Raw genomic sequence first — 20,986 nt, forward strand, 5'->3', positions numbered from 1 at the left:
ATTGAGTCAGAGCTGGCAAGAAGCCCTCCCCTTGCCTAAGGCTTCCAGCACCACCATCTTTCTGCTGGAGATTTGGAGGGTGGGAGCAGAGCCTGCAGTCCCAGGCCATGGCAGCCCACAGTGGGTGGCCACGGCTCCCTCCTGCAGCCTCCCCAGCACTGCAGGACCGGGCTGCTGATGCAGCCCTTTCCCTGGTGAGTTAGCAGGTGCGTGCTTCAGTTCCTACTCTTACTACCAGCCTTCACCAGTACCACCTTCCAAAATACTAAAAATCAGCTGAGGGTCCTCTTACCTGAAGAAAAAGACTGAGGAATAAAATGAAGATGCTCAGAAGAGAAGGCAAGCATGTCCTTTCCAGAATGGGAGCCACCCCACAGAGACTCCCCAGGTGCTCCTTGGTAGGAGAGTGGTGCACAGAGCAGCCTGCCTCCCCTCCAGCACTGCAAATACCCCCAGAGCCTTCCCCAGCCACCGCATCTCTCCATCTTCAGCAAGCAGTCCCCAACCGAGCCGCTTGCACCTCTCCGCCCCACTCACCTTGGCTCCAGGGGCACAGGGAGCACAGTGCCCTGAGAGCAGGCATCTGGGGGGCTGCGGGATGCTGCAGAGGCAGTGCTGCACATCCTCCCGCTGCGCTCAGGTCCTTTTAAGAGGGAGTGGGGAGGCCGGAGGCAGCCAACCGGGGCTGGGAACAACTTGTGAATATGCAGATTCATATGGAAGGGTCCAGCCACCTTCCCTGCTGCTCACCCACCTCCAAGGCTCATAGGCCCTGGGGTTGGATGGGCAAGGGCTGGTGCCGAGCTGCTGGCTGCCCAAGTGGGCAGAGGGCCAGAGGAGCAATTCCCCCCTACAGTTAGGCCTGGGAACCCCGTCCAGGACCCCAGATGCTGAACCATTGGTGAGATTATGCGAATACACTGGGCTAGAGGCTAGCAGTACTGCAGGCAAGGAAGGAGCCAGCCTGGAGCTCCAGGTGCTGCCCAGCTCCCACAGAAAGTGTCCAGGCATTCCCAACATCCCCAGTCATGGGGACGTAGAGGCATTTTGGCTGGCCTGGAGGTCTGTGGTGTAGGATGTGGCCAAAAAATGGTACAACACAGGAAAAGCAGCAATACTGAGACCCTTGCTTATCACAGGGTGTTTTAGAGACACTGCCACTGCTCTCAGCTGAGCACACCCCAGCCCCAGGACAAACCTACCTGCCCCAGGGGCACACATGGTTGTGAGATGCTTCGTGCAGGAGCTGTGGAGCAGGTGGACAAAGCCTAGCCATGCATGCCACTCCTGAGGCTTCATCTGCTTTGCCTGCACACACTTACTGAACATGGCAATGTTTAGTGTATTCATTTGGTAGGCAGGAGGCTATGGTTAAAAGCAGTTGACATCAGGTGGTTTTGTTCAAGGATATTAGCCCTCAGAAGACAGATCGCAGAGAAGTTCCTGGCAGAGAGCCTTTCTGGCATAGTTGCCTTTTATTAAAGCAGTCAGCACATCCTCAAAGCCTCCGAGACTATTCCCTGTTGCTTTTTATTCAACCTCTTTTCTTTGAAAATGATCCCAAGGATGTTAGTTCCGAATTTATATTAGGATACTATTTTGAAGGTTGCTGTTTACCATTCATATATTATTAAGCAATGGCTAAATTAAGGACATGTGCATAACTTGGACTTGGCTCCTTGAGAGACACCTGGCTGCCAGCCAGCCTTCCACAACTATCCCAACCTAATTCTCAGATTCTGCAAACAGGTTTCTTGGGTTTTCTTCCACCATTGGTTCCCCACCTGGAAGCAGGCAGAAAACAGAAGCTAGCTGGGGGATTCTCAAATGTTTTCAAAATCCAGACCACATCTGAGGAACTGAGCTCACTTGTGGACTCATTTGCCTATTTGCCATGCTGAGATAACCTCCTTGTCTGTTTCTAACCATGCAACATCCCACTGGCTGATGCTTGCCATATCATCCTACATGAGCCCGACCCCATGATATGTTGAGGTGAGCAGGAAGACCACCACTACAGCTGTCCTGCAGCAATCCAGGATTGGTTCAATGAAGAGCATCGTGCAACAGCACCCTTTGGTAATACATGGGTCTGTTTATGTACCAGGAATCGTAGGTAACATAACTTGTAATGTGAAAGCCCCACATTCTTTCCCACATGTCGGCTTGTGCCGGGGCAGGGCTGCGCAAAGCTACCAACAGCCAGGACACACAGCATACCCGAGCTGCCTGCCTGATGCCTGGCCCTGCATGGGGCCATGGAAGACATCTTAGATATGGTTCAACAGGAGGCTCTTGAGGTACTGCAGCCTGTCCCTGCCCCAGCCCGGCCCCGCAGCCCCATCCTCAGCCTGTCCCAGGCCCACAGACCCCGCCTTAGGTGCTTTCTCTGCCCTACAGCCCGTCTTAGAATAATAGAATCGTTAAGGTTGGAAAAGACCTCTAGGACCATCAAGTCCAACCATCAACCCAACACTACCATGTTTCCTAAACCATGCCCCAAAGTGCCACGTCTACACGTTTTTATAACACCTCCAGGGATGGCGACTCCACCACCTCTCTGGGCAGCCTGTGCCAATGCCTGACCACTCTGTGACAGGCCACAGTCTTAGGCCTGCCCCTGCCCCACAGCCCCGTTCCCGTTCCGTACCCAGCCTGTCCCAGCCCCACAGCCCCCGCCTTAGGCCTGTCCCCGCCCCATAGCTTGCCCTCACGCCTGTCCCACCCCGCCCGGCAGCCCGTGATGGTGCTGCCCCTCCGGCCCCGCTCCCCCCTGTTCCGGCGAGGTTGGTCCGACCCTCCGCACTTCCGGCTCGCGCCGGGCCTGCTTCCGGTGTCCGCCCTCCGGCCCCTCCCGCCGCCGCTGCCGCGATGCTGCTGCTGTGGCGGTCGCGCTGTCTGGGCCGGGCGCTGGGTCGCTCGCTGCGCGCCCTCCGGCAGGTACTGCCCGCCGCGGGCACCGGCCGCGGGGGGGAGGGAGGGAGGCAGGGAAGGAGGGAAGGCGGCGGGCGGGGACGGCGGCGCTGCCGCCAAGGGCACCGGGACGCGCCCCCCCCTCCTGCCCGCCGCCTCGGGGTGAGGCGCCACCGCACCGGGCGGGGGGGGGCAGGGCGGGGTGGGGCTGCCCCCCGGGAGAAGGCACCGCCGCCAGTGCCGCTGCCCCGCTACGGGCCGGGCCGGGCCCGGCGCCCCCCTCGGGAAAGGTGGCGGTGGCGGGGTCTCGGCCGCGGCCCCGGGCGGGGCTGGCCGGCGGGAAGAGCTTCCGAAAGCCGCCGCTGTCGGGCTCCGCCGCCCGCACCTGCCGCCGGGCCGAAGCGTTTGGGGGGCTTCTTCGCTTTCTTCCGTAACTCCCGCGCTCAGATTCCACAGCAGTCGTTGAACCGGCGCAAACGGCAGCAGCCCGTGCTGGCGGCAGCTGAGGCTTGCAGAACCCGACAGCCAGGACCGGCTACTCGCACCGACACCGGGCCTGCTTTTGGCCAGCGGGTTCTGTCGTTTGCTGACTTTTGGCCACACCTCCCGTTTAAACAGCAAATATGCATAGCTTTATGTACCTACAGGTGTACGTAGGCATGCATATACATACAAATATATGCATACCTGCAGGAGGAAAAAGCTCACTTCTCTTCCAGGTGACCAGCTGAAGCCTTAGAGCATGAGATTTCATTTTAGCCGTTGTGTGAATGTAGGCGAGCAACTGCTGACAGCTGTCGTGTTGAACGTTTAACTGCATCGTGCGTCCCCACAGGGCTGTTGTGTGTTAAATGCTTGTCGCTGGGTGCTACAAACAGATTTGTGTTTGTGTATATATAAAACTACACTATAAACAATTTATAACTAACTATATGGTTATATTTTGTTATACATATATGTAGATACAAAGTGATTATAGTGTAGTTTAATAAGCTTATTTAAGAGGCATTTTAACAATATTTAAGTTTTGTCAGCTCTTAGTGGTGCTGTGTAATTATACAGAACTGGGGGGGGGAAGCCAGATGGAGTATTCAAACATTTTACAAAACTAGCTTGCAAATCAGGAGGTTATAGCTGAGTGCTAGGAAGGGGACATGATTTTAGTTAACTTGTTAGATGTGCTAGAAAAGTTGAGAAGTCAAGGTGGAAGCAGTAGCTTGATTTCCATTTGAGTAGGCATATGGGAAGTAAGTTCTGACAAAGGGGATAATACAGGCTTTTTGGAGAGACAGAAATAAATACCGGAACTTGCAAACCTCTGATGGGAGAAGTGAGAACAATAGACATGTACAAAATTCAGAAGTGCAGGGCTGAATGGGAGAACAGTGGAGTCAGCAGGAAACAGTGAGGGTAGGGCAGGGTTGGCTGTATTTTGATGGTCTGATAAAATAGAAAAAGGTCCTGGATTCATACATCTAGTAGAAATTATGAATGTGCATCAACAGCCTGCATCCAAGCATGTAAGACTTGGGGGCAGGGGGGTAGCTGTTGCAGGGTGACCTGAAAAAGTCCAGAGAAGAGCTAGTCTGAAAAGGGATGGTTTGATCAGGAGCTGCATTCAGTGCTTTGAGAATCAAGTCCTTCTGTTTATCTAGGGAAGAGTTTGTAAAGAACTTTTTCTTCCCTGTTTGATCCTCCCCCTGTGCTGGAGGAGTTCGTAGCCTGTTGTCTTAGTAACAGTATCCTTTACCACTCAGCATTGTTATCTCCACCCCATCTTAGCATCTGCCCTGCTGTGCTATATATAATTGTGTTAAAATCCATAAAAGATGAGCAGTGGGTTTTTGTGTGTAGCAGTGGTTTGCGCTTGTCCTTGTTGTTAAAGCAGCAGCAGCTTCTTTGCTTTGAAGAAGCTGGGGTGGAGAACTGATTGCTGCTTTGCCTGTCGTCACAGATGGCCAGCATTGGGCTTCTGTCTTGCCTCTGTTGAAATTAACTGTACCCTCCTGTTCAGTTAGTGTCCTCACCTGAACTGGTCCCTGTTCCCACTGTTGGAGAAGAAATCTGTAGCTATACAGGCTGTCACTTTAGCTGATGTATTCCATAACTTATTTCGGTGTGTAGTGACCTACTGGAAGGTGAAGACTCCTTGAAAGGTGTGGCCTGGGACACTGTGGGCCAGGGTCACTTTGGCTAGCACCAGTCATAAAAACAATTCTGAGAAGTCATGTGAAACGTGGGGGGAAAATTAATCACTTGGTAGGTGAGTCACTAGCTAATTAGACCAAGACTTATTTCTCCAAGTGAAGGCTGTCTTTTTAAAGTGACCCAAAGTACTAATGCCAGTGAGCAAAACCTAAGTGTTTCCATTTTCACTGAAGAAACTCCAAGATCAGGCAGAGGGCAGATTTAGCCAGGTGATACCAGGAACAGGTGCAATCGCGAAGATCCTTCAGGGGAAAAGGGAACAGCCCTGTCAGGCATCTCTTGGAATTTCATATGCATCTTAACTGTAGTGAAGAGATGGACACACAGTAGCTCTGCAGAACACAAGACAGAGGAATCTCAGCAACTTATATTAGTGGCTTCCTCCTCACAGTGGAACTCTTTCCCTCATTTCTTAACCTAAAAGACAGAAAGGTAGAGTGGTACCAATTTTTTCCTTAATTTTGTAGCAGTTGTGGAACATAGACTTGGCACCTCTCATGGAATAGAGCTGCAGATGTGTTTTTTCACAATGATTTATTTTAGGACAGGCCTTCTAAACTTTTTTAACCTGACAGTAGACTGGTCCTGAGCACATAAAATTGGCTGTTTCTGCTTCAGTCTGGGGCTGTTCTCCTTTCTTAACAAGTTATTGTCTGGGATGCTAGGAATACCTTTACTTTTTTTATAAAGCACCCGGGAAAACATTAATGGGCAGAAGGGAGCTCAGGTCACATTTTATTTGTGATTGACTTCATATTAACTGGGATGCTACGGAAAGTGGGAAGAATTTTATCAATATGGGAGCTAACATATGTGCTGAGGATTGCGGTGCTTTAGGTGCTTGACCAAGTGGAGTTAAGTTGAAGTTTGTCTTACTGATCCTGGCTTAGGGCTGGCTCTGCACAAACCATATCTGAGTGGGGAGCAAAGGGCTAGTGCTGCACCAAGATTAAGCATTGTAGTGTTCATGATGACTCTGCAAAGTCTGCACAGGTCCCCTACCCAGCCAGACCTGGAGCAGGGGCTCCAGCAGGCCCTGCCAGAAGCCAGTTTTGCAGGACTGTCGGTCCAGGATCGTGAGTCCCTGCAGCAGACCAGCAAGCAGGACAGATGCACAGCACTGTGCTGGAGCTCCTGAGCTCTGCCAGTCCCAGACTGACTTAGCAGCAAGTCAGCCTGACTGCCTGCATCCTCGGCACAGCTAATAGTAACCCAGTTGAATTGGCCATTGATCACTGAGTTGACAAGAAGCCAAATCCATCAGTAAGTTTGGATAATTAAATTCCAGGCCTGTTAGTAGTTCTGATGATACGAAGTGTTCACTGAATCTATCTTTGCACGTTACAGCAGTCGGTCCTGTAGACAGTGTGACAAGCTCAAGTACCTCTTTGGTCCTTGATGTCTCTGTTGTCCTACCACACACAGATGCACAAATTATTGTGATATTTAAGATCAGTTCTATCCCATCCTGCTTGCTCTGGTAAGCTGAAATCAGGGCTTACACATGAACTTCCCTTCAGAGACTGAAGATGTGAATGAAATCTAATTTCTGCCTCTTACTGCAGCTGCTGGATAAGGGTGCTTTCAGCTGTTGAGTAGCTCTTGTTCCAGACTTGTCAGCTGTGTTTTAGTCATGATTACTGTGACATTTTCCTATAGCTTTTAAATTGTTCTTCAGTTCCTCAGATCTGGAGGTTCAGTGCTAGAGAAATGTATAACAGCAGCAGGGAAAGTAACTGGAATATTTTGAAATGTCTTCTGAGGAAAGTTACACTGATCTAGGAGTGGAGTCAATGATTACATGGGTATGAAGTGAAATATCACCAGAAGGTGGAATTTCTATCTCACTGAAGGCAGTAGAAAATTTGCCATCAAGAGAAATTCTGGCCTTCTTGGAGTTCAAAGGCTCCATAGGCTTAAAACAAACAAACAAGAAACCCAGATGCTGCATTCATGACTGTAGAAGTAAACATCATGGGATGTTTTTTCATCATATCCAGTAGCTATCCTTGACCTTCTCATTCATAGCAAATTTGAATGAGTGAGTCTTTAGAAATCTAGTCCTTCTTAAAGAGGAAAATGTGTGTGAGAAGGTCAAAACAGCTGGAGCCACAACTGAAAGCCAAGTGCATCAGGTTTAACATTGCTCCACAAGAAAGCACCCTGGAAGGAGACAAAGCAAAGAGAAAGGGTGTAGATGCTCTCACCATCTCCCGCTCTTGCACACTACAGGAAAGCAGCATGCCTGCAGTCTGGAGCATGGGAATGGTGGGTCCTGTCTCTGATCCAGGTCCTGTGAGAAAAACAAAGTCCTTCTAGGGTGGGTCCATCTTTTTACAATACTGATAGTTCCTCTTCTCTCTGACAGGGAAACTGTACTCTGGCAAGATGTTCTCTGTCTGGTGAGTCGTACACTTTTATTTCATTTCAAATTACCTAGACAGAACAGAGCTGTTGGTGGAAATTGGTAATAGGTTTAATTGGGTTTATTTCTGTCCATCATGTACTGAAGAAACAGTTGGTGAAGTGAGCTGTGTTTCCATGTGAGTGCCTCCCTTGCCTAACGTACATGCTGCCTGACCTATTTGGCTCCAGTCAAGATTTCACAGCAGCAGCACAGTGTATTTCAAGCATTGCAATGCTTGAAACGTGTGCTGTTGCAGAGCCTAGCTCTCTAATAAACTCCTTTGAAAACGATGGGTGAATGTTAAGTGACACGTCAAATCTAATAGGCCTGCAAACTCCTCTTTGGTGCTTAAACTGGTTTTTCCCAGAGCTCTGTTTTTTCTAGCTGTACTGTGTTTATGTAGCATTACATCACTCACTTCTGATTCCACTTTGGGAAACCACTTAAATCTGCTTACCTTTTCCAGTTTCTGGAGTTCCAGTATCAGCTCTTTAGTAGGGGATGGTGTTGAAATTATATCACTTTCTTAAAAAGTCAAGTGGGGAAGTGGTTCTTCCTTCTGGTATTGTGTGTTTGAGATAATTATGTTCTCCAGTTGCTACGCTGGCTCTCTTTAAGATCAGTCTGGAAGACTGCCCAGTGCCCTGAAAGAGGCAAAGGACAGGAGTTCAGTTTGTAATAAAAATTGCAGTGTCAGGGCATACAAGCAGTGTGGGAAGGGGAGAGTGGGGTATGTGAACCTGGGAAGCTACTGAGAAACTGACTACCTCCCTGCTGTGAGTTCTGGAATGGCAGTGTTCTTGGGACAGGGGTGGACAGAGAAGAGGGATGATGGTGGCTTGCTGCTCTGCCCTACACTGTTTTCATTATTTTTTTCCTCCTTACCTGTCCATTCAACTGTGAGGCTTCCTGGGGGCACCTCTCAGGGGACTGATGCCTTGCTCCTATTAGGGAACTGCTTTGTATTGGCAGGGGTAACTCAGCAGCAGCTGAGGTTTTAGCAGTCCTGGAGGTGTCCCTCGTACCTGTTTCCTGGTTTTGTTCTGACTGGGGTAGCCGCTGCTTTGTTTGCTCTTTTCAGAGTTATCCTTATAAGCTTTTGAGGTCGAGATATAACTGTTTTTCCTATCTCTGTAAATCCAGATGAAGACAAGACCACTGTTCTTGGTGAGCTCTGGTCAGGTTTGATGGCACTGAGGCGCCTCTATATGGCTATATTCCCCACTTAGTCCCAGGCTTGTTTCAGGGTGGACAATGGTGTTCTCTGCACTCTTTTACCTGACAGGGACACTTGAGGGCTTGACAGCTGGATAGTGTTCCTGTGGGGTAACACCATTCTCATTCACAGGTGTGGCCGGCAGCCAGAGACTGGCTTACACCAACAGCAGGAAGCTTGTGTAAGTATCCCCAGGAAAGCTGTGATGTGGAGAGGCTGGGGCTGCCATGGCCCGCATAAGATTTGGGGGCTGGGAGGCAGAATATGGTTGGCTGTCATAAAATCCCCGTGGAGCTAGCCCTAACAAAATGTAGGCTTTGCAGGTCAGGTACTGTGGCATGCTTAAAGAAAATAAGCTTTGTTTGGAACCAGATACCGAGGCAGGAAAGGGACAGGCATGAGGAAACTGGTGATAAATTGATCTCTACCCTTTGATTATCTGACTAGAAGTCTTGTTTGCTCTATGGTGGCTTCCTGGTGGGGTTTCTATCAGGAGAAGCAGGGTTGTTCAGGGAGCTGTGTTTCATATGGCAAGGTTTGCATTGCTGAGGTGGTTTTGTAAAAATGTATTTGGGGAAATAACTGTAAGAGCATGTCCATAAGAGCCTGAAATAATGGTCCGTTTGCACCAAGTAGCCTGTGTTAGAGGAAATGCTAAAGTACTTTTCCTTCAGGTTTCCAAATGTGGTGTCAGTAGGTATAAAAAACATCCTTTGGAATGCTTGGGATTGCCAGCTCCTTGTGAAGGGACACAGTGGAGAGAAATAGCTGTCTCTTGGATGTGTTGCCATAGGCAATTTATGGTGTTCCCTCGTTTTTTTGAGCAATGTAGCAACTCCTGTAGAGATGACAGTCCTGATCTGGAAGTAAAAAATGGTTACTGCACTAGTCTCGGGTGTAGGGTGGGCTGGCTATGTCAGCCTTTTATCAGTATTTAAATCACAGGGGCTCTGCTGGGTTGTCTCCCTAAATTAAAATTCCATACATGTCAGTTCTCACTGAGTTTCTGAGAGCGCTAGTGATGGTAAGCTGTAATGTTTCCTTTCTTAGTGGGGATTGTTGCAGCTTGAACAGTAAGTAGGAGTCCCTTGGAACAAATACATTGGAAGAGTGGAGCAGTCTTTCAGATCAGTTAAGCAAATGTAAATGCTGTACTTGAGCTTGGTGCCAGCAGCCTGCAGAGAAATGAACTCCTGTGCTCATATTTTTCTCTCTTCCTGCAGAGTAAATAGCTCCAGTGTCTTCACTGTCCGTTACTTCAGAACCACTGCAGTATGTAGTAAGTAGTCAGCGGGACGGCTGTTGTGCTACCTGTTGCTGTCCTGACAACAGCTGATCCATCCTTGGTCTAGGCCCACTGCTGTCCTGCCTTGATGGATGGCTGAAAGTTTATATCCCGGGGCCCCAAAAATTTTGTCTGGCATTCCTGTCACAATGTGGCTTTCAGTCAGATGGGAATTATTCTTGTGTTTAAATGTCAATCAGTGTTAAAGCAAGGAGAGGGCCAATGTTTGTCTGTTGACCTACCCCCTCTAGTAGAGTCCTGATGACAAGAATGAAGCAATGCCATAAGTTTTGAGCTCTGAATGCATTCAAGTCTGTCTGTCTGTCTCACAGGGGATGACGTGGTTACGGTGAACACACCGGCCTTTGCAGAGTCAGTCACAGAAGGAGATGTCAGGTGGGAGAAAGGTAAGCAGTTGTCTCTTCCCTGAAATTCTCAGCACCATTGCTGCTGCACTGGACAGCTCGGGGATGGATTGTAGTTCACTGGCTGGCTAACAGCCTGCTCTATGCCTTTCAGTCTGTTACAAATGAGGCAATTAATTGTAGTTCTCCTAAGGGGTAAGAATTGCAGCTACTGCCTCTGCACCTCTCTGTCATGGGGGTGATATTGGGTGAAGGGTGATATCTAATCTGGAATCAGACTCTAACTGTGCAGTAGTAGACTGTTTGAGCTAGACTTCTCTTTAGAAGTTGTGAAGAACTGGGGTGAGAGAATTCTGGGTTAGTGGGCAAGACTGCTGTGGGTTAAGAGGGGAGGCTGGAGCACACCTTCCTCCTCACAGTGGTCTTCCTATCTATCATTCAGCTGTTGGAGACACAGTGGCGGAAGATGAAGTGGTGTGTGAGATTGAAACAGACAAGGTAGGAGTTTTCTGGACCAAAACTTCTAGTTCTGTAGCAGGTACCCTTTATGGCTCCTCTCCTGCTAAGAGCTCCTAGAGCCTGCAGACCATGGCTGTGTCTCCTGCTTTTCTCATCTAGTATGAAAGCTGGCTGTGCCTGAAGTGAGAATTCTTTGATAACTCTTCCTTTGGTTAAGCTTCAGTGGTGTTGACGTTTGGAGCTGCAGTTCTACTACTCCTTCCAATTTCAGTGCTCTGAGCTTTGAAAGCTGTTTGTGTTTAACAGAGGAGAAATCTGCAGAGCGATAGGATGTCTTCAGATTGTTTTAAATTTAGCCTTTAGGTTTACTCACTCCTTAAAGGACTCTTAAATGTTTAAGTTCTTGCTAAAACTCCCTGCCAATTTCTGCTTCCGGAAGTTCTTGCTGTCAGGAAGATCCTGGCAGTGGGTCATTTCTTGATTGTACCCTGGAGCAGGAAGGTCAGGCTATATGTCACACTGCCAGCATCTCTTAAAACTTTTAAGTATTGGCACAAAATCCCAGTGGAGGATGTGAAAACTGGTGCAAGTGGTGTGAGACAGCTGCTGTCTGTGCCAAATTACAATGGGTATATGCACATGTTGCCATCTTCTCTTGAGGACTTGTTCTCCATTCAGCGTTCGGGGGAATTTCACTGATTTTTGTTTTTGCAGACATCAGTGCAAGTTCCAGCCCCAGCAGCTGGTGTGATCGAAGCCCTTCTGGTACCTGATGGTGGCAAAGTGGAAGGGGGGACACCTCTGTTCAAACTCAGGAAAACTGGAGGTAAGTCAGGCATGTATAGCTTGCACAAGCCTTCCTGTTTCCACCAATCTTTTAGAGGAATCCTGAGAGAGGTTCCTCCACCTACCTCTGTAGCTGGAAGAAAATACTCCTATTCTGTTGTCCATTAGAAAAGCATAATTTTAGTCCTTCTGAGGGGGGAACTTCCCTTTTTCTCCCTCTGGAGGAGACTGCAGCTCTAAGCTAGAATTAGTTGAGAATTCCCCTGATATAACTCCCTTCTTCGCCCTCTTCTCTTTAGCATCCAGTCTCCTGCACAGTGAGGAGATCTAGGGTGTTGCTGAGTAAAACACTTTCACCATGGGATCCTCTTGTGGTCTGTTCTATCAGTTCAGTAGTGGTGAGAACATAAAGGCACTCTGCCAGAGGGTTAACTTTTATCAGGTTGGTTGGACTCGGAGATCCCTGACAGCAGAAGCTGCCATTGCCCTTACCATGGTTCTTCCTTGTCTTTCAGCTGCTCCTGCCAAGGCCAAACCAGCAGCAGCCCCTCCTCCTCCTGCAGCCCCTGAACCTGTAGCTGCGGCTGCTCCTCCCCCTGCTGCAGCACCAGTTCCCACGACAATGCCACCAGTGCCACCTGTGTCAGCTCAGCCCATTGACAGCAAGCCAGGTGAAGTAACAGCCGTTTTCTCCTATTTTCAAGCCTCTCTTCCTTGGGGAGAGTGTGTAAGGTTAAAGGTGGCAAACAGACAGGCATTTATGGTGAAGGCCTCCCTGCATTATTGCCCTTCATGCTCCAGACTGGAGAGCTCAGCCATGCCTGGTACCTGCGTAGCCCAGTTCAAGGCTGCTTCTGTGCTGTGTTGATTGAGCAAGGAGCTCAAATGGGCTTTCTACCTCAGGGTGTTGTGATCAAGCCCTGGCTTCCCTTTTTGACTGATGTGTTCTTTACCCTCAGTGTCTGCGGTGAAGCCGGCTGCAGCCCCAGCGGCAGCCCCTCCTGGGGAGGCAGTGCCCAGCAAAGGTGCCAGATCAGAGCGTAGGGTAAGCTGTGGGAATAGGGGCCTTGCCAGCACTTCTGTTGCTGGGTAACAACTTGCTCTGGCATAAGCCTTGAGCTTTCCAGATTTGTTCATATCTGCCTGTTCACACCCGGCTCGGTGGGGCTGGCACAGATGAAGAAGTGCTCTACATGAGGGCACTGCTTAGGGGTGGGGTGGAGAAAGAGCCAGGTCCAGTCTGACACAGGTCTTTTCTAGGCAAAAGTCTTGTCTTGAACTCTCCTGACAATACAGAAGACTCAGTGTGATCTGCTTGGTCTGTCCACAAGCCCTCAGCAAAGGACTGAGGCTGCCGCACCTGCCTTGTGCATTTCTAAGAGAACATGGTTGAGCAGCCTGCTTTCTTAGCAGTCTTTCTCTTCTCACATCAGCGTCATGCAGGAAACTGTGTTGAGCTGGGCAGCTCCATAGTGAAATCAACTCTTCAGCCTGTCATGCTCCTCAGGGAGACCTGGAGTGAAAATCTTGGCCCTAGGCATCCATTACTAGTCAACCTTTTGAGTTGCTTCTGCATTTTGCCCCTTGGATGAACTTGAGGCAGCTTCTGCTTATGTCTTATTAATTTTCAGGTGAAAATGAATAGGATGCGTCAGCGTATTGCTCAGCGGCTGAAAGAGGCTCAGAATACTTGTGCCATGCTGACCACTTTCAATGAGATCGATATGAGGTGAGGAGCAGATCTCTTTTTCCCTTTACAAGTAGAAACAGATGCAGGCAGCCATCTTTAAATAGCAGTCAAGACCTTGCTGATTCTCTTTGGAGAGATTGGCAACATGTCTCTTGGCACCTCTTTCTTAGGTGTGAACCACCGTCTGCACAGCTTCATCAGGACCATGTTGGTGTTGTGGTTTGAGGGGTACATAGCTTCCTAACGGCCTGTCATTCTTCAGGATTCATCTGCTGCTTATAAAAGGGGCAACCTCCTTCCTCGTCTGTGTGGCTCTTGGTTGAGGACTGGTAGATGTTGAGCAGAAGAGCAGGAGTGACTAGTGTTGCTTGTAGAGGGGCTATTAGGAGAGACCAAGATGGAGCATCTGCTTTCTGCCCACCGCACCAGGTTACTGCTGTTGGAGTATGGCATGTTTAGCTTCCCATGAGGTGGTTCTGCAGGGCTTATCAGCTTGTCAGGTGAGCAGTACGTAGGTGTGAAGCCCTTGCTGTCAGATGGAGCAGCTTTCCAGAGACGGACTAGCACCCTTCCCCATCCCCTCCAGGCAGGTGGGGGTCTCCTGATTCAAGTGCTTGCATGGCCTGAGCGCGCTAATGGCTTTGGAGGGTGGGCAGCTTATGTTACAAACGCATTAAGGGGAAATTGTGCCCAAATCAAATTGCCTTGTGAAATCCTATTCTGCTCCTTAAGACAAAACATGTAAATATTTCTGTCTCAGAACAATAAGGTTGGCAAAATAGTCTTGATTGGAGGGGAAGTGCTGCAGCTTTATCTCCTCTCAGAGGCTCATTGAGGTGTCGCTTTACACTGGCCTTGGGCTCTCGTTGCATCTGGTAATGTGGTTTAGATTGATTGCTGTGAGGTTGACTCTTGAGGGCCTGTGCTGGGGCCTACTGCTTCCCATGGGGGGTTGGTGTCTGAAAGGAGGAAGCCATAATGAGCCAGTTTCATAGCAAACCTCATCCTCATTGCTGCAGTCCTTGTGTCTTGGGAGGCACTAATGTCTTTGGGCAGTAATCCTAGCCCTAAACAAGGTTAGGCGCAGGAAAACAAACACTCTAAACCATGGAGACCCCTGCCCCTTGCTGAAACTGTCTCTTCAAAAACTCAAGGTCTCTGGAAGGGGGGAGGGATGGACTGTGTAATACCACAGCATCTGGTATTAGCCTGAAATAGGCCGAGCTTGTACCCACAGCTTGGTTGACTTTTTGTAAATGGCCTCAGTCCTGATAAACAGAAGCAGTGGGAAAACATGATTCGTCTGGTTTAGGGCTATGGGTGGGCTGGCACCCACTACCACAGCACCTGGGAAGATTTCTTTCATATTTACTCAACTCCCAAAGCCAAAGAGTTGGGTACAGAGGCATTGTCCTGCTGGCTGGTGCTGGACTTGCACAATGGTTGAAGTCTCTTGCCTCGATCACCGCGTGCATCTCTTCTGCTCTTGGCATTTACTGTTTTTTCACCCTTCCAGGGTTGGCCCAGCCACACCTGGAGTTGCTGTCTGTGGTGCCACACTAGTATCAGCAGTCATGTCTCCAGAGAATCTGGCAACATGAGGCCTAAGCAGGAAATATGCCATGCCCCATCTTGCTTTTGTGCTTGGCAGCGCAGGCCAAGCGGGTTAACCCTGTCCTGTTGAGTTTGTGGTCCAGGACCAGTTCCTGTTAGATCCTTTGACAGGGTCCTTAGAGCCACCCTCAGCTCGTTTCACCTGTGACATTTGAAGGATTTTTCAGCAGACTGGGAGTTTGCAGTCCTTGGGGCTGGCACTGAAATCTATTCTGGAGTGAGGGAACAGTGTTTTCTTGGACTCCATGCTGACCAGCCTTATGTGTTTTGCAGCAACATCCGGGAGATGAGAGCCATACACAAGGATCCCTTCCTGAAAAAGCACAACCTGAAACTAGGCTTCATGTCAGCTTTTGTGAAAGCTGCAGCTTTTGCTTTGCAGGACCAGCCTGTTGTGAATGCAGGTGAGTGGTGATCCTTGCTGATGAGTTGCACATCTCACCAGTGAATGTGGCAGAGCAGGAAAGCAGGTGGTCAAGTCCATGGCAGTGCTAATAGCTTGGACAGGCAAGTCAAATATGCAGAAAAAGGGGGGGACAGTCCTATGTGCTAGAGCTGATTTTGCTAATGCCACTTACGTAGGTAGAGGACAGCTTGCCAAGAAGGCCTCTGTTAGGAGAGGGTTGCCAGGAGTGGGGCTCGAGCCATGTGTGCACAGCCCTCAGAGGGAAGAGCCTGCTGGTTGGTGTAGAGGTAGCTGCTGTAGGTGTGATGCAGTTCCTGGGGCAGTGTCAGAGGTGCTTGCTCAAGCCCAGAAGAGGAGAATAACCAAGGGGATGTCTGAGGGGGACTGACCTCTCTGGACTGTGTTTCCTTTCTGTCTACCCTGATACTTCTCCCACAGGTGCAGTGAGGGCTCATTCTTCTCTGGAGTTAGGTTCAAGCTAGAGATGAGCAAGTTGTTGTGATTTTGTGGCTACTTCTGGCCTTTTGAGACCTTGATCTTGGGTGCTGCATGTGTAACACACTTTTTTCTTCTTCTAGTGATTGATGATACGACCAAAGAGATTGTGTACAGGGACTATGTGGACATCAGTGTTGCTGTAGCAACTCCCCGGGTAGGTACCTTGGATGCTTTGCCCATGGTTCCTGCAGCCTTCAGTCTGGGATGGTCGTATACTTTAAGCCAACTCAACTTTGAGCTCCTCTGCAGCAGAAACTTGCTGATGAGGCTGATCTTCTAAATGGGATATCTGATACATTGTGGAGTGCTGAGATGGGTTTTCAGAGAAGATGGAGGATGAAGAATATCCTGCCACTATACTAGGAGATGCAGTAACAAGGTCAATGTAGTTGTCAGTGGTTAATGAGTAGGGCCAAGTTAGGGAAACACTTTTTTTTCATGGACCCAAGAGGATATGGCACAGACAGGAAAAGCGTTGCAAGTCCTGTCCTTTGGCAAATCCCACTGTGCTGCCCTACCATTTCTGTAAATCACATTGCTGCTTTGAAGAGATGTTCCTGTCAAGGGAGAGCATGGGATGGAGATACAGATGTTGGTTCTGTTGTGAGGCAGCGGCTTGGCCAGGACTGAAGTTCTGTTACTGCTCCCAAAGTCCAGGGGAAGTCTGGCACAAAGGGACTCTGCTCTTCTCACCTAGGAAGAGGTGGCAGCTGAACTCTTCCCAGTGCCTGATCTGCTTTAATGGATGTGGAGCTGGATCCAGACAGGCTTGGCTGATTTTGAGAGATGGGCTTACAAAGGCAAAGAAGGTGTCTCATTTACAGTGTCAGCCCTTGGTGCTTGTTGTGCCAGGTTTCCTAGCAGGCTGCCAGGGTGTGAGGCAGCTCTGCCAACCACCTGCTGTGGGCTGAGGAGGAGGCAGGAACTCTGCTGAGCTGAGGCCAGGCTCCTGCCTGATACCTGTTAATCTGTGTGTCACTGTGGTGAATTTGCTGATCATGCACTTTTCTTCTCCCTAGGGTCTTGTGGTCCCTGTTGTTAGGAACGTAGAAAACATGAACTTTGCTGACATAGAGCGTGCTATCTACGAGTTGGGGGAGAAGGTAAGGGAAGTTGGAGGTTTTTCTGAAAGGGCTTGGGAGGAATGGGAAGAATTAGGAATGCTGAATAGGCATTAATTGATTCAGTCCCTCTGTGTCACCATCTCTGACCTCTAACACGCTGATTGTGCTGTGGGAAGTGATCCAGTTACAGCTGTAGTTGTGCCTGTGCCTTATAGGACAGGCCTATCTACTTGTTGACCTTCCGGAAGACCACAAACTATGCATTAGTGACATGATGTGCCTTCGCCTTTGTCTTTAGAGGCAAAGGCTGAACTGCCCTGGGGTGAAAGTCCCTGTGTCTGTTTCCTGCAAAAGCTGGCATTGGAAGCAAAGGCAAGAGAATCCTTCCCCAAAGCCAGTACATGTCCAGATCTAAAGACAGGGTGCATTTTCCAGTAATTTGTGATGGTTTTCAGCTGAACAGATCAATAAGTGAAGCTCTTGCCTTCAGCATTTATTCCTGAAGAGGGTGAATGTCCAAACCCTTGTCCTTGGCCTTCTGTCATCTGTGTGGCTTTCTGAGACCTTACTACTTCTTCTAGGCACGGAAAAATGAACTGGCCATTGAAGACATGGATGGTGGCACATTCACAATCAGCAACGGAGGGGTTTTTGGGTCACTCTTTGGGACACCTATCATTAACCCACCCCAGTCTGCCATCTTAGGCATGCATGCCATCTTCGACAGGCCTGTGGCTGTTGGAGGCAAGGTAGGTGGAGCTGCACAGGAGGTTTCGGTGAACAGAAGGGAGGGCTCAGTGGGATGAGGACCATAGCCCATATGCTTTTTTTAGGGGGTTGGTGTCAACTTCTAAAAGGCTTTACTGTGAAGGAGGAGCAGAGACAGGGTGTAGGGCAGCTTTGCTGGCACTGGTACTTGCCTGAGGTGTGCAGGGGACCTTGTCCTGTCCAAGAGGAGAACTGGATAATCTGCTTAGGTGTGGGGAGGAGGAGGCCGTAGCCTTTGTGATAGAGAACAGCCCCAGAGAGGTACCTGGTCTTGTGTGGGGTGGACCCAGCCTGGGTGGTGGTCAGTGTCTGGGTGAGTATGGATGGGTGGTCCTGCCAGACAGGACACATCCAGGAGGGCTGAGCCCTGGATTCAGGATAGGAAAAAGCCAGGTCTTCCCTGAATTCAGAGGAGGGCATCATGCAAGCAGGAGTGTTGAGCTCACTGATGCCTGTCTTATTCCTCCCCTTCAGATCGAGGTGCGGCCCATGATGTACGTGGCACTGACGTATGATCACCGGCTGATTGACGGCAGAGAGGCAGTGACTTTCCTGCGCAAGATCAAGGCAGCGGTGGAGGATCCCCGCGTGCTGCTGCTTGACCTGTAGAGCAGCCACACCCCCACACAACCCACCCAGGGCAGGGCCGCGGCACCAGCAGGGGCGATGCAGGGCATTCAGGAACTGGCAGAGGTCATTCCAGCCTCTCTCCCTCCACCGTGATCAGAGCTGTCCCGGAGGGAATTGTGGGGATAGCTCCTATCTCCTTTCCTGTTCTGTTTAATGAAGGTTCACCTTCTCATGAGGATTGCTATGCAGTGGGCCAACCGCTGAATGGCACTGCCTTTCCAGAGCCATCTATGTGGCATCCTTTCCCTTACAGCACCAAACTCTCACCTCTAGCTTGTCCTATACCAGTGGAAACTGCTTGCTGCTGCTGTGCTAGGGTACCCTTCCCTGCCACTCCAAGGCAGGTTCAGCTTTATTTCCTAGCACTGAGGTTTCTGGGAGGGAGAGGAAAGGCTACTGTTCTGTCCCTGTTTTGCTTGAAAATATTTCGCACTCATCTGCCTTGCGAGGGCAGTCTGGGGACCCCTGGGCTGTTTGCAGCAGAGGTTTTGATCAGAGCAGGGCTTCAGGTAGGTGTCATGCCCCTGGCAGTGCCCTAAGTTACACTCCCTCCACAGACAGGAACACGGTGGTGGCAGCTCCCCTGCTTTCCCTTGGAGATCGTTTGTCTCTCTCTAGCCTGGTCACTGTGGCATGAATGTTCATGGTGGACAGAGCCTGTGACCTCTGTGGAGGTAGCGCTCTGTTCCTGGGGGGACAACCCTTTCACCATTACATGCCCGACACGGGGGTAAAAACCAGCCCCCAGCAGCTGTCCTTGAATCACAGCTCACTGACGGCGGATCCGACTGCTGGCTTCCTGCGTGCGAGGGCTTGGCCTGCTACCAGCAGAGAGACAGCTGGGGAGGGCCAGGTCTTCAAGTGTCATGTATATCACAGCCCAAGGCTGCTGGTTGGGGGGGGGGGGGGCAGTCCTTAATCCGATAGCGCACATATGTATGGGGGAGTGAGGGGGTTGCTAGTGCCTGCAGAGTCTATTACTCTTACCCTCTACACAGAACTTGTAACTAAAATATTTAACACAGCGGATTTTAAATGAAATAAAACTGGGAAACAACTGCAAGGTGGGGTGTGTTTCAGGGGGTGAGCAGCAGGTCCTGGGCAAGGACTCAGGCATCAGCAGCACCCCTAGTGTAGCAAAGAACCTGTTACCTGATGGTGAGAGAAAAGAGGGAATGGGAGCTGGGCCTGTCCCTGGTGATAACTAAATTGAGGCTTCTCTAGCTATGAATTCTACTGTCCTCAAACCCTCTTTGGCACAGAACTGACTCTTCCCAGCAAAGAGGAGGTTTTCAGGGCTGGAAATCATCATTGTGGTCTAGCAAAAGAGCTGTTACAGACAGCAAGGAAATCCCAATATTTGCTAAATGGCATGATGGTCAAGAGCAAGAACTGGGACAGGCATAGAGATGGTTTGGTTTTTCCCTGATACAATGGGAGTGTTGTAAATCATGAAAGTGGGGAAAAATATGAAATTGTTTCTGGAGCATGGCAGGGTTTTTCCAGCTCTGACATCAGCTTCAGAGAATGGTTTGGCCCTTCCTGACTATGAGTGAAGAAGGCAGCCCCTTTTAACAGAAAACAATTGCACTCACAGCTGGCATGCTGGCGAAAGGGAGAGCAGTTCCTAGTACTGGATCCTATGGCTTCCTGGCAGCTACAGCCAAACCTGCATGTGGACTCAGTTTTCCTCTGCCCCGGTAAAGGTAGAAGGTTAGGAGGCGAGAGAGGAAAAACCCTTTCCCTGGACTGTAAAGGAAGGGCAAAGAGCCTAGCTGAATAAATTAAATGAAAGAGAAGGTTCTGAGTAAAAAAAAACCGCTGCTATTACCCGGTTCCCCATGCTGGTCTAGGATACAGAGGGCCCACCTTGACTTTGTACATGAGCCTGGGGAAGGGCAATGCCTGTATTTTGTCTGGAGCTGCAATAAATGAGGCCTTTGAACTACTCAGGGAGTGAATGTATAGTCAAGCTCACAAAATGATGCAGCCTAGCAAACGGCTTTATTTAATCTGCCATGTTAGGGCTTGCTGGAGGAGGGTCATGCAGCTGCTGTGCATCAAGTTTCCTCCCCCCCAACCCTCTTGGGCTCTTTGGTACAAGAAGCCATGCTGTAGCTTCAGGAGCAGGGCTAAGAGTCAGTCCTGCTGTCCCTCCCTGAATCGCAGGACAAGGAGGCTGGTGGCCACGGGAGCCTGCTGCTGGAGAGTTCAGCCAGTGCAGGCTGCCCTAGAGAGGAAAAGCCCTAGGCTTAGCTGCTCCTGGCATCTGGCATTAGTGGCCAGCACCTTCATTAGGTCTCTTGCTGCTGCATGGCCTTTGAGGTGTCTCCTGCCTTTGCTGGCGTGGGAGATGAGTTTCTCCCGGGCTCTGCTTCCCTCTGGTGGACATGCATGCCTGCTGCCACCTGAGAGCTAGGCTGACTCAGCAAGGACCAGAGCGTTACTGCTGGTGGCAAGCAGGAGCTCAAACCAGTGAGCCACAACGTGTCACTGGTACCAGTAATTCCTTACTACTGGGGATGAGTGAACAATGGGAGGGAATGCTGGGAGAGGAAGACAAAAACTACATCATTGCCACTGCTGGATCATCCTGCAGCCTATGATGGCCTTGACTTGCACAAATGAGCACAGCAGCTTCTGCTTTGGACTCTTAGCAGATACCTTTTGGTCACGC

The 20,986-nt window shown here is 49.9% G+C and overlaps 1 protein-coding gene across 1 annotated transcript; it reads left to right on the forward strand.

The window, feature by feature from the left end:
• The first annotated feature begins 2,799 nt into the window (after positions 1–2,799).
• Positions 2,800–18,485, forward strand: DLST (dihydrolipoamide S-succinyltransferase). Its single transcript, XM_064460393.1, has 15 exons — positions 2,800–2,940; positions 7,490–7,523; positions 8,877–8,925; positions 9,968–10,023; positions 10,362–10,436; positions 10,837–10,892; positions 11,568–11,679; positions 12,155–12,310; positions 12,599–12,684; positions 13,271–13,368; positions 15,217–15,347; positions 15,928–16,001; positions 16,867–16,950; positions 17,493–17,660; positions 18,154–18,485. Exons 1-15 carry the CDS (start codon positions 2,872–2,874, stop codon positions 18,286–18,288), a joined length of 1,383 nt encoding a protein of 460 aa, XP_064316463.1. The 5' UTR covers positions 2,800–2,871; the 3' UTR covers positions 18,289–18,485.
• The last annotated feature ends 2,501 nt before the right edge of the window (positions 18,486–20,986 follow it).

Source organism: Phalacrocorax carbo, chromosome 9 (genome assembly GCF_963921805.1).
Source record: "Phalacrocorax carbo chromosome 9, bPhaCar2.1, whole genome shotgun sequence".
Classification (NCBI taxonomy): Eukaryota; Metazoa; Chordata; class Aves; order Suliformes; family Phalacrocoracidae; genus Phalacrocorax; species Phalacrocorax carbo.